This window comes from Trachypithecus francoisi, unplaced genomic scaffold (genome assembly GCF_009764315.1).
Source record: "Trachypithecus francoisi isolate TF-2019V2 unplaced genomic scaffold, Tfra_2.0 Lachesis_group1, whole genome shotgun sequence".
In the NCBI taxonomy this organism is placed as follows: Eukaryota; Metazoa; Chordata; class Mammalia; order Primates; family Cercopithecidae; genus Trachypithecus; species Trachypithecus francoisi.
This window is the reverse complement of record NW_022681454.1, coordinates 28,918,075-28,932,019: the sequence shown is the minus strand read 5'-3', so window position 1 is coordinate 28,932,019 and position 13,945 is coordinate 28,918,075. Positions and strand designations below refer to the sequence as shown.

At 37.5% G+C, this 13,945-nt stretch overlaps 1 protein-coding gene across 1 annotated transcript; it reads right to left on the bottom strand.

Annotated features, from left to right (window-relative positions):
- Nucleotides 1–4,700: 4,700 nt before the first annotated feature.
- LOC117085250 (T-complex protein 1 subunit zeta-like) lies at nucleotides 4,701–6,780 on the bottom strand. The gene has a single exon (XM_033213938.1). It carries the CDS (start codon nucleotides 6,724–6,726, stop codon nucleotides 5,131–5,133), a length of 1,596 nt encoding a protein of 531 aa, XP_033069829.1. The 5' UTR covers nucleotides 6,727–6,780; the 3' UTR covers nucleotides 4,701–5,130.
- Between the last annotated feature and the right edge of the window lie 7,165 nt (nucleotides 6,781–13,945).

The following is a 13,945-nucleotide window of genomic DNA, read 5'->3' as shown; positions in this document are numbered from 1 at the left end:
GCCTTCTGGAATCAAGCAATTCTCCTGCCTCAGCCTCCCAAGTAACTGGGATTACAGGCACCCACCACCACGCCGGGCTAATTTTTGTATTTTTAGTAGAGACAGCGTTTCAAGATGTTGGCCATGCTGGTCTCAAACTCCTGACCTCAAATGATATGCCCACCTTTGCCTCTCAAAGTGCTGGGATTAGAGTCATGAGCCACCACAACCAGCCGAAATCTATTTTTAAATGGAATTTTTGTTACTTATAATAAGTTGATTTAGGGACAACACCAGGGTTGTGTTTAAAAATATGGATTTTCATAGAAACATTGATATTTGTGATATTGAATGTCATTTCTTCACCTGACTTCTCAATGATATCAAGAAAATATTTAATCTGCAGGTCCCAAGCCCTGCCCTGCAGGGAGGAAGCTGAGGCCCTGCGAGAATTCGAGCGCGGCTCTGGCGGGCAGGCAGTGCTGGGGTGGGGATCGCACCCTCCGCAGCCACTGGCCCAGGTGCTAAGCCCTTGACTGCCTGAGGCCAACGCGCTGGCCGGCCAATCTGACTGCGGACCTGCCAAGGCTGCGCCCACCGTGAGGCCCACGACGGCCGTGAGCAGCCTGATTCTTGCCCGCGCCTCTCCCTCCACATCTGCCGGCAAGCAGAGGGAGCCGGCTACGGCCTCGACCAGCCCAGAGAAGGGCTCCCACAGTGCAGTGGTGGGCTGAAGGGCTCCTCAAGTGCGGCCAGACTGGACACCGAGGCCTGAGGATGCACCAAAAGCGAGCGAGGGCTGCTAGCACCTTGTCACCTCTCACCATGGGCCAATTTCATTAATAATTTTGTCCTCTCCATAGCGTCTGCTTATGTTTCTAAGTCTCTGGCAATTAGCACTCAAGTATCAATACATAATCAATCTATGTCCTCCTCCCTCTTTCTAGTTTGTGGATGTTCTTCTTCCTCCAGGGTCGAAGAGATTCTTTCTTCCATTCAAATTGCCAGCCTTCACTCATGCTGTAGTGAAAAATCAGATTAATTACGTTGACAGGTTTCCAGCTTTAAGCTCAGAAGTCTTTTGGGGTAATCTCTATGGTAACAGATCCAGGTTGTAAAGTGAGTTGTTACAACAGAAACCGTTTATCTCTAATGATGTGTAGAGGAGCCCTAATGTTTAAAAACAATGTTTTCCTCTTTGCTGAAGGGATCATGAAGGGGGAATGGGAGAAAGATGATAAATACATGACAACAGAATGAGATGAGACAAGACGTCCTCTTGTGTTACTCGCCATTGTATTGTTAAAAGAAATGCTGTTTTTTGTTTTTTTTTCCTTTGTTTTATTTTTTTTATTTTTTTATTTTTTTTTATTATACTTTAAGTTCTAGGGTACATGTGCATGACGTTTATATCATGTATAACTCCCCAATGCAATCCCTCCCTCCTCCCCCCTCCCCATGATAGGCCCCAGTGTGTGATGTTCCCCTTCCCGAGTCCAAGTGATCTCGTTGTTCAGTTCCCACCTATGAGTGAGAACATGCGGTGTTTGGTTTTCTCTTCTTGTGATAGTTTGCTAAGAATGATGGTTTCCAGCTGCATCCATGTCCCTATAAAGGATGCAAACTCATCCTTTTTGATGGCTGCATAGTATTCCATGGTGTATATGTGCCACATTTTCTTAATCCAGTCTGTCGCAGATGGACATTTGGGTTGATTCCAAGTCTTTGCTATTGTGAATAGTGCCGCAATAAACATACGTGTGAATGTGTCTTTGTAGTAGAGTAATTTATAATCCTTTGGGTATATACCCAGTAGTGGGATGGCTGGGTCATATGGTACATCTAGTTCTAGATCCTTGAGGAATTGCCATACTCTTTTCCATAATGGTTGAACTAGTTTACAATCCCACCAACAGTGTAAAAGTGTTCCTATTTCTCCATATCCTCTCCAACACCTGTTGTTTCCTGACTTCTTAATAATTGCCATTCTAACTGGTGTGAGATGGTATCTCATTGTGGTTTTGATTTGCATTTCTCTGATGGCGAGTGATGATGAGCATTTTTTCATGTGTCTGTTGGCTGTATGGATGTCTTCTTTTGAGAAATGTCTGTTCATATCTTTTCCCCACTTTTTGATGGGGTTGTTTTTTCTTGTATATTTGTTTGAGTTCTTTGTAGATTCTGGATATTAGCCCTTTGTCAGATGAGTAGGTTGCAAAAATTTTCTCCCATTCTGTAGGTTGCCTGTTCACTCTGATGGTAGTTTCTTCTGCTGTGCAAAAGCTCTTTAGTTTCATTAGATCCCATGTGTCAATTTTTGCTTTTGTTGCCATTGCTTTTGGTGTTTTAGACATGAAGTCCTTGCCCATGCCTATGTCCTGAATAGTACTACCTAGATTTTCTTCTAGGGTTTTTATGGTATTAGGTCTAACATTGAAGTCTCTAATCCATCTTGAATTAATTTTCGTATAAGGGGTAAGGAAAGGATCCAGTTTCAGCTTTCTACTTATGGCTAGCCAATTTTCCCAGCACCATTTATTAAATAGGGAATCCTTTCCCCATTTCTTGTTTCTCTCAGGTTTGTCAAAGATCAGATGGCTGTAGATGTGTGGTATTATTTCTGAGGACTCTGTTCTGTTCCATTGGTCTATATCTCTGTTGTGGTACCAGTACCATGCTGTTTTGGTTACTGTAGCCTTGTAGTATAGTTTGAAGTCAGGTAGCGTGACGCCTCCAGCTTTGTCCTTTTGACTTAGGATTGTCTTGGCAATGCGGGCTCTTTTTTGGTTCCATATGAACTTTAAAGCCGTTTTTTCCAATTCTGTGAAGAAAGTCATTGGTAGCTTGATGGGGATGGCATTGAATCTATAAATAACCTTGGGCAGTATGGCCATTTTCACGATATTGATTCTTCCTATCCATGAGCATGGTATGTTCTTCCATTTGTTTGTGTCCTCTTTGATTTCACTGAGCAGTGATTTGTAGTTCTCCTTGAAGAGGTCGTTTACATCCCTTGTAAGCTGGATTCCTAGGTATTTTATTCTCTTTGAAGCAATTGTGAATGGAAGTTCATTCCTGATTTGGCTCTCTGCTTGTCTGTTACTGGTGTATAAGAATGCTTGTGATTTTTGCACATTAATTTTGTATCCTGAGACTTTGCTAAAGTTGCTTATCAGCTTAAGGAGATTTTGGGCTGAGACAATGGGGTTTTCTAAATATACAATCATGTCATCTGCAAACAGGGACAATTTGACTTCTTCTTTTCCTAACTGGATACCCTTGATTTCTTTCTCTTGCCTGATTGCCCTAGCCAGAACTTCCAACACTATGTTGAATAGGAGTGGTGAGAGAGGGCATCCCTGTCTTGTGCCAGTTTTCAAAGGGAATTTTTCCAGTTTTTGCCCATTCAGTATGATATTAGCTGTGGGTTTGTCATAAATAGCTCTTATTATTTTGAGGTACGTTCCATCAATACCGAATTTATTGAGCGTTTTTAGCATGAAGGGCTGTTGAATTTTGTCAAAAGCCTTTTCTGCATCTATTGAGATAATCATGTGGTTCTTGTCTTTGGTTCTGTTTATATGCTGGATTACGTTTATTGATTTGCGAATGTTGAACCAGCCTTGCATCCCAGGATGAAGCCCACTTGATCATGGTGGATAAGCTTTTTGATGTGCTGCTGAATCCAGTTTGCCAGTATTTTATTGAGGATTTTTGCATCGATGTTCATCAGGGATATTGGTCTAAAATTCTCTTTTTTTGTTGTGTCTCTGCCAGGCTTTGGTATCAGGATGATGTTGGCCTCATAAAATGAGTTAGGGAGGATTCCCTCTTTTTCTATTGATTGGAATAGTTTCAGAAGGAATGGTAGCAGCTCCTCCTTGTACCTCTGGTAGAATTCAGCTGTGAATCCATCTGGTCCTGGACTTTTTTTGGTGGGTAGGCTATTAATTGTTGCCTCAATTTCAGAGCCTGCTATTGGTCTATTCAGGGATTCAACTTCTTCCTGGTTTAGTCTTGGGAGAGTGTAAGTGTCCAGGAAATTATCCATTTCTTCTAGATTTTCTAGTTGATTTGTGTAGAGGCATTTATAGTATTCTCTGATGGTTGTTTGTATTTCTGTGGGGTCGGTGGTGATATCCCCTTTATCATTTTTTATTGTGTCTATATGATTCCTCTCTCTTTTCTTCTTTATTAGTCTAGCTAGCGGTCTGTCAATTTTGTTGATCTTTTCAAAAAACCAACTCCTGGATTCATTGATTTTTTGGAGGGTTATTTGTGTCTCTATCTCCTTCAGTTCTGCTCTGATCTTAGTTATTTCTTGCCTTCTGCTAGCTTTTGAATGTGTTTGCTCTTGCCTCTCTAGTTCTTTTAATTGTGATGTTAGAGTGTCAATTTTAGATCTCCCCTGCTTTCTCTTGTGGGCATTTAGTGCTATAAATTTCCCTCTACACACTGCTTTAAATGTGTCCTTTCACCCAATAACCATAGCCCTTAGTCACCATGCCTTGCATCATCTTTTTACCTCTGCCTGTTTTTTTGCCTCTTTACACTTGCAGCTCTCTCTCAACTCCCTCGCCTCTAGCTTACTCCTCTTCCCATTTCCTACAACTTAACATTGTGGAGGGGGCCGAGCATTTTAGCAAAGCCATTTCAAAAGCATTCAAAGTCCAACTGACCCAATGCATTTACTCAGAATTTACACTAACAAGGATGCTTTCAAAATTTTAAATTACTTGTTTATATTAGCATAAAAATTTTAAAACCAAATGCTTAACAATAGGGTACTGTTGGGTAATTTAACATACGTCTACATAAAATTAAGCCATTAAAATTTGCTTTTCAAGGAATATTTAATAACAAGTAACATATGCTTATCTAACATGGAATTTTATGTCACTGCTGCTAAAGCAAAACATCCTGTTTACTGGGTAAAAGAGCTTCTTTATGTGTATACGCTTCAGTGCAATTTTTAAAAATACGGTAATTTCAGAACTTCCAAATTTCAACAGATGCCAGCGTTCTCTCCTTTTGTCATATGGGAAAATTCCTTTGGAAATCATTTGAAGCCTGGACAAAAATTCCACAGCTGTATTCTCTCAGGATCACTTTGCAGAGTCTTCAAGACTCAGATACAGAGGAAGCTTCAATTCAACCTTTCAGAGAAGACATTCCAGCTCGCATGATCTCATCAACCAAGAGAATGTTGGTGGCAATCACAGTGCAGGAGTGAAGAAGCTGTTTCTTTACACAATAGTTATCCCATACACCTACTTCTGCTGCTACCATTGGCTCACCTGTGTTCAGGTCCACATCCACAAGCTGACCTGATTCTGAATATTCTGCTTGAATTTTAACTAATGTTTCCTGAAGGTCAAAACCAGAGTTCTGAGCAAGAACCTTGGGAATAATGAGCAATGCATCAGCAAATGCTTGGACTCCAAGCTGTGCCTTGCCCTTTACACTGGGCTTATATTTAATCAGGGCTTCTGCCATTGCCACTTCCACAGCACCAGCACCTGGAACCACACAGCCATCATCAATAGCATTTTTGACAGCCCTCAAGCCATCCCTCACTGCATCTTTGATCTGAGTGAGTGTGTGCTTATTTGGTCCTTTGATCAATAATGTGACAGAACGAGGGTTGTTACATTTCTCAATAAAGGTGAACTTCTCTTCTCCCAATGTATACTCATACACAAGTCCTGCATGTCCCAAGCAGTCAGGACTTAGGTCGTCAAAAGAATTCAGGGCTACCCCACCACAAGCAAGAGTCAGCCTCTCCATATTTCTCCTTTTAGCTCTGCGCAGAGCAACTATGCCTTCTTTTGAAAGAGCATCTAAGGAAAAGGGGTCAATTCCCTTTTGATTAATAACAACAAATCCTTTATCTGAATCACCACAGACTTTCCTTTTCAGTTCTATTATTTTTTTAACTTTATATTCAATGAATTTTCTTTCAGCTTTTACGAGTTTTTCTCTCTCTTCTGCACTTTTGTAAAAAAAGCCAGAACTCACTTCTGTTTTTTCATACTCTAATGATACGTTACAAGTGAGGACATAGGCATCCTCCACCCTTTTCTTCATATCAGGATGCCGTGCTCCATGGTCCAAAACAAGCCCTCTGATTAAGCTTGTATCAGTTTCAGATTTATGTTTCATCTCCATGATCTCAATCATGAAGAGATCAATAGGTTCATCTTGTTTTTTAATGGCCAAAATGGAGTCCACTACAGCCTCTGTTAAGACATCTGCAAGTTCAGCATGAACTTTAGTACGAAGAGATGTTCTGGCCACATCTATAAGTGTTTCCCTGTCCATCTCTCTGCTTACTTTGACTTCTTCCAAAAACTGAAGGGCCTTTTCTTTTGCAGCTTCAAATCCTTCAGTGATTATTCTGGGATGAAGGCCTTCAGAAATGTAGAGATCCGCCTGTTTCAGTAGTTCTCCAATGATTAGGATATTGGAAGTTGTACCATCACCAGTTATATCATCCTGGGCTGTTGCTACCTTTGCTATTAAAGAAGCTGTTGGATGTTGAATTTGCATTTCGTGAAGCAGTACATTGCCGTCTTTAGTAAGTTTCATGTCTCCAGCGCCAGAAACGAGCATCTTCATGGTGCCCTTGGGCCCCAGGTTGGTCCTTAGCACGTCCTGTAGACCCCGCGCCGCGCTGATGTTGACCGCCGGGGCCGCCTGCGCTAGGGCGACCTCGGCCTTGGGGTTCAAGGTTTTCACCGCCGCCATCGCTGCTCCAGCGGAGGAAAAGGAAACGATGCTGAGAGCCCAGAGCCGGAGCGGCGTGGCTCCCTTTGTTTTATTTTTTAAGACGGACTCTCACTCTGTTACCAAGGCTGGAGTGCAGTGGAGCGATCTCGGCTCACTGTAGCCTCCACCTCCTGGGTTCCAGTGATTCTCCTGTCTCAGCCTCCTAAGTAGCTGGGATTACAGGCCTGCCACCACGCCCTGCTAACTTTTGTATTTTTAGTAGAGTCAGGGTTTCACCATGTTGGCCAGGCTAGTCTTGAACTCCTGACCTCAAGTGATCCACCACTGAAAGTTCTGGGATTACAAGTGTGAACCATCATGCCAGGCCTGTTTTTTTTGGTTGTTGTTCTTTTTCTGTTTTTTAGATTTTGTGTTTTTTTTTAATTAAATGTTTATTTGCTATATAATTTCTACCCGAGTCAGACTGTTGTCTGTAGAAGGAAACTAAAGTGAAAAAAGCAAATAAATATTCAATTAAGGATGAAATTAAACATCAGAAACATTTGCTTAGCAATACTGCTGTTTTTTTTAACATGAAGTTACTTTGATTTTATGTTGTGGTTAAAATATTTTAAATTATGTGTCATGAACCCATATTTTAATTTCAGCCTAAATACAATACATCAGTGAGCCACTGCTTATTAAAGGTGTGTTGTGTTTTGGCATTAAGTGCTTCATGTGCACTGTTACATTGATTTATTTATCTTCACAACCAACTAATGAGGTAGGTTATATTTTTATTTTTAGATTATAAAACTAAACTCCATAGAAATTAAATATATTGGTCACATAGTTTCTCAATATAAAACTTTGCCTAAAGGTCAGCAGCTCACAGAGATTTGAATAGACTTAGACTCCCAAAGAAATCTGAAAGGTAGTACTAAGAAATCTTCCCCTGGATAACCTCATTAGCTATACTATAAAATAAGCTATTCCAGTGACCTCATAAAGTAGTGAGTATTGAAAAGGATCTAGACAAATTAAAAGTGTCTAGAACATACAGTTGTTACTGTTACTTAAAACTATTATTCCTTGTATTTGCTGCCATTGTAGCATAAAAAATTAAGCCTAGCAGAGATTTACTCAAGGTTACATATTTTAAGAAAAAATAGAAAGTGGTTTCTGAAAATACTAAAGATACCTAAGGTTTGTGTGTATGTAAAGCTCACACTTATCAATTAAATTTAATTAACATCAAAATATTGGTACAGTATTTGTCTTATATGGCCCCCAAAATCAGGAAAAAAATGTATGCCATGTTATATAAAGTGTCTGATTGCATAGAAAACAATTAGTTCATACCAACTTGATATGTCAGGAACCGGTGACATTATAATATTGAAGTTACATTGGTTCTTGGATGATGTCCTACAAGCTAAAGTTATAAGCAATTGAGTAACAACAAATGAGCACAAAGTGAAGTATAAAGCTGAACACAGAAGATCTTGGAGGATTATAAATACTATATATGTATATATAGTATTATACAAAGTATGTAGAGTAGAATATGTATACATCATATATGTATATATTTACAGACACATATACACATACACACATATATATGGTGTATACATACCATATACATATACACATACATATATACATATACACACTTGTGTATACACACACACACATATATATGTGGTATAAATAACTCCTTCTTAAGTGTGGTCCTGTAATATGTGTTAGAACTGTTTATGTTATACCTCTCCTTTTGTTAATAAGGCCAACACAGAGTCATTTCTAACTTCATTATACTTTGTATAAATCCTGCAATTACTTCCCCACCAGCAGCCTCTGTTGTTGACATCCTGCAACTTTTGTTTCTCTAACCAAGTGCCTCAGTTTTTTACTTTGCCTACTTTTTCTCACACCCTGTTTAAATTACCTTCACAATTTTAAGGTCAAGGTTTATATTTATTGCCCTAGTTATGTATTTGAGTTGAACATGTATTTTAAGCAATATTTGTGTGTGGGTGCACTATTTTTCACTCAGAAATACTGATGACATCACACATTTTTATTCTGGTAACACACAATAAATAATGATATTGCAAAGACATTTATTGTGATTATAAAACTATTGCCGAATGCATCCGCCAGTTGCATCGGATCTGCTGAAACATTATTTCATCCATTTCTGATTGAGTGAGGCAACACTGAATAACAGGTACACTTTCATGTTATGAGGAGCCCAGGCTCAAGAGTTTGGAAGTATTTTATGATCTCCAGTAAACATTTGACATGAAAGACTATAATTAAAATTGTTGTAGATTTTTATGAACTGTGTATAGACTCTTCATCGCTTTAGCTATAAAGACATATATGCAAAAGAAATTATTTGTCTACACTCTAGAGTGAGGATCATCTTTGATGTGTAGATGAAGTCACTACCCTGCTTTCTTCTTTATATTTGCGCTGGGAATATTGCTCAAAAACATGATGCTGCTGCTCATTGATCTGCCTACTCAGAATCACTTGAGGGCCTCCACATTCAAAAGCGGTTCTCAAACAACTATCTGTGCAGGCACATGGGTTCCGGTGAAGCGCCCCATGAGACGTAATATGCAGAAATGAGGAAATACACATAGACTTAGACTTCTGCAGCAACCAGTATATGTATTTATACCTACATGTTTGAAAAGTCTCCTGTATTGAATTTCAATTATGAAGAAAAGAAGAAAGTAACCGACTTAAGTCTTCAAATTAAAATTAGCCTTATGCTACATTATCCTCAAACTGGTTTGAAATTCACATTTAGGTCAATTTAGTTGAAATATTTATATGCTGTAAAATGTTCAGAGAACACCCCTATATTTATGGTAATGAGATTAGCTTATTTATTTTATTAATTTTTTATAGGTATTGTGTAGATACTGAAAATTTTCTTCTATTTTCTTCTTTCTAACCCAATTATCAGAAGGAAAATTTACAACACAATTACACTACCTTGTTATTTTTCCAGCTTTATTGAGTTATGGTTAACAAATAAAAATTGTATACCGTATGTTTAAAATGTACAGGCTGATGTTCTCCTGTATACATTGTGAAGCAATTACCACAATTAAGCTAAATAACATAATGATCACCTCACATAGTTTCAATTTTCTGCATGTGCTGAGATGCAAGTTCAACTCTTAGCAAATTTCAGGTATAAAACACAGTATTATTTAATTATAGACACTATACTGTTATGTTATATCTCCAGAACTTATTCATCTAATAACTGAATATCTGTGTTCTGACCAGTTTCTCTCTAATTCCCCAACCCCTAGCCCGCGCCCTTAGGAACCATCATTCTACTCTTTGCTCTTGTGAATTTGACCTTTATAGAGTCCACATGTTAAGTGAGATCAGTCAGTATTTGTCTTTCTCTGTTTAGTTTATTTCACTTAGCATAATGTCCTACGACTTCATCCATGTTATTCTAAATGACCTGAATTTTTTTGGACTGAATAATGTTTATGTTTATATATTATATATAACAAATAAAATTAGTATATGTATATATTCATATATGCATCACATTTTTACATTGCTTAAATCCATTCATCCATTGATGAACACTTAAGTTCTTTCAGTGTCTTGGCTATTGTGAATAATGGTGCCATGAACACGGGAGTGCAGATACCTCTTCAGCATACTGACTTCATTTATTTTGAGTACACATGGAAAAGTGGGATTGTTGGATTATAGGGTAGTTCTATTTTTAATTTTTCCAGGAACCCCTATACTGTTTTTCACTTAGAGCTGTAACAATGTACATTTCTAACAACATTATGGAAGGGTTCTCTTTCCTGGACATTCTCACCAACACTTATTCTCTTTTGTCTTTTGGTAATAGCCATTCTACTAGGTATGAAGTGGTAGCTCATTGTAGTTTTGATTTGCACTTCCCTGATGATTAGTAAAGTTAGGCACCCTTCCATAATCTGTTGGCTACTCTCTTGTCTTCTTTGCAGAAATGTCTATTGAGTTTACTTCCATATTTTAATCATGCATTTGTGCTTTTTGCTATTGAGCTAAGTTCTTTATATATTTTGGAAATCAATGCCTTATCAGATATATGGTTTTCAAATATTTTTCTTATTGTATGGGTTGCCTTTTCGATGTGTTGATTGTTTATTTTGTTGTGCATAATTATTTTTATTCTGAGACAATTCTATTTGTCTATATTTGCTTTTGTTGTCTGTGCCTTTAATGTCATATCGAAAATATCACTGCCTGGAGCAAAGTCAAGAAGATTTCCCCTATGTTTTCTTTCAGGAGGTTTATGGTTTCAGATGATACGTTTAAAGTCTTTAATCCATTTGAGTTGATTTTTGTTGATTGTGTGAGATAAGGTTCCAATTTCATTCTTATGCATGTGGATGTCCTCAATAACCCACTCTTTATAATGGATAGATCATCCAGACAGAAAAGCCATCAGAAAATAGCAGAACTTAACAACACTGTAAATGAAATAGACCTCACAGACATATACAAAACCTTTCTTTCAAAAGCAGATGAATATACAATTCTTCTCAGGGGCACATGGGACATTCTCTATGATACATCACATGTTAGGCCATAAAACAAGTTTCAACAAATTCAAGATGGCCCTACCTCTTTTGAAACCTAGAAGCCAAGTGGTTTAACATCTTATTGTTCTCCTGTTTTCTTCAAACTTTTCCAATAATATTTTTGGAGCACCTACTGAATTATGTTCTGTATTATATAACATATATGCACATATATATTTTATATATGCATTCTTTTAATATATATGCATATGTATTATATATAATGTATATTATTTCTAACTACTAAGAGCACTTTTCAACTGCCTGCAATCCCAACATGTATATTGAAGGCAAAAAAAGATATCTAAAGTGGACTTTAGCCTTTGGAGGGAGATTGGCAAGTTCTAAAAGAGCCTCAGTCCTGGGATTAACAATGGGATGTTAGAGATTTATCTGCATGGATATACAGTGGATGTAACAAGCTAAAGATCAGCTATGATAACAAGTCAGTCACAGTAAAACGTGCTCTAGTAATAAGGCAGTAGTACATTCAATAAAACTGAAAAAAATCTTAATTATATTAGTAGCTGTAGTAGCTTGATATTGATTACAGAGCGCTATAGATTTTCCCCTTGATTCTGAAAAGTGGGGCAAGGCCAGATTTTGCAAACAGAGTTCCAATGAGAGAATTGAAAAGTGGTCTGGTCATGACAGCATTTCTCTATGTATGGCTTTTTGTCAACTAGAAACATGCTTCTACCAAAGTAATCAGTAAATTTAATATACTAATTTCAAATCATCAAGTCCACCATTAGAGGAAAACAATATGCAACTAAGGAAGCCAGTGGAAAAAAACACAGCTGAGAATGACATACATTTCGGTCACTTCAGATGTGCTATCTTTATAGAAGAGGTTTTCTTTTTCCTCCCTCCCCTCCTTCTCCTTCCTTCCTTCCTTCCTTCCTTCCTTCCTTCCTTCCTTCCTTCCTTCCTTCCTTCCTCCTTCCTTCCTTCCTTCTTCCTTCCTTCCTTCCTTCCTTCCCCTCCTCTTTCCTTTCCTTCCTTTTTTTTCCACATTAAAAATCCAAAATGTATATACAATTTGTTGACTGCAAAGTACACGTAAGCAGTACCTCAGAATTGGAAATACAACTACAATGGTGAGACCATCCTAAAGGTTTCAAAACGTTTGAGATCTGTTGCACACCTTCTGAACATGTTATCGATACCTGAGTGGGTATTCATGGACATTTTCAACAGTTCTTACTTTTTTCAAGATGTCATGTAAAATGACAAAACCAGCTTCTTACGAATGAGACCATTCACATTGAAGACATAACTTTAAAGGAAAAAGAGAGCTCAATTTAAGTGGGCAATGGGGGAGAACAAACACAGGAAACTAAAGAGCTAGCTAGCTGATGATGAGCTTAAGAGAGGTGCTTGAAATTGCTATAGACAAAAGTGACACTCAGAGAGCATGTAGAAACCCAGCTTCAAGCAAAGTATTAACTTTCTGAAAGGACTGCAGCCAACATGCCATCCTGATATAAAGGCTTCAGAAATGAGGATTCTATTTATCAACAATGTCATGTTGCAGCCCACAAGGTGAAGAGGTGAAGAATTGGAGCTGCCAACAGTGACAAGAGATAACATATCTAACTTTTAATCTAACTTTTACACATGGATAGTTGCACTGTCAATAAAGTGATTTTTCTCAGTGTCCTTCCCGGAAGGCTGAGATTTTTATTTACCACTACATGGAGCCACTTTCAATTGAAACAACTCAATGTTTTAGGATTAATCATTATTACCACCTGTCTTGGTCATTAAATTATAATACTACAGGCATCAAAAATATCTGAAGTGCCTGAAGTCATCAAATATCAAGAAAATGTTTCCTTATGACTATAATGTAGAATTGTAAGACCAGTAACTCAACACTATTAATAGACAATTTATAACATGAGATTTAAGCATATTGGAAAAGAGTCTTTTTAAAGTTGTTAATAAGATCTTTAATATGACTGTCACAAAACTTCCTTCTGGAAAAGGAGGAGGGTATATACAATCTTTCTTACTTACCAGCTATGACATTTACCTGAATTTATTTAGATAACAATAATAATAATAGCCCACATTTCTTGAGTATTTTACATATATTAACTTCATATATTAACTCATGTATTAATTTCATGTGTTAATGCATTTATTATTTATCAGGATGAAAGGAGGTTGATACAGTTATTTATTCCCTTTATTTGCAAGTACACACAGAGATTAAACAACTTTTCAAAGCCACACATGAGTGATAAATGGCAGAAACTGCCTATAAACCCAGGAACTCTGATTTAAGTATTGGCAATGTAGCTAATCCATTACCCTAAATATACTCTATGTTGGACCAGTTACAAAAATTCTTGAAAAACAACAAACAAGTAATAAATGTAATACTTTATATTTTCAGACACTTTTATACAATTAATGAGCATTTGGAAATGGGTGGGCCATATGCACCCTATTTTATAATGCCTTGTTGGATGTTATTTTTAAAAACTGACTTGAAATTACATCCAATAAAGCATTATAAAACAGAGTGCATATTTTTAATTGACTTAAAATAACAAAAAAAGAAAAATTTTAGGTGGATGCTATAATTGATAAAATCATTTAAGAATATCTCATTTTTACCACAG

Bases quoted from the DNA above. Each gene is read 5' to 3' on its own strand.
- LOC117085250 (XM_033213938.1), bottom strand. From the start codon at position 6,726: ATGGCGGCGGTGAAAACCTTGAACCCCAAGGCCGAGGTCGCCCTAGCG.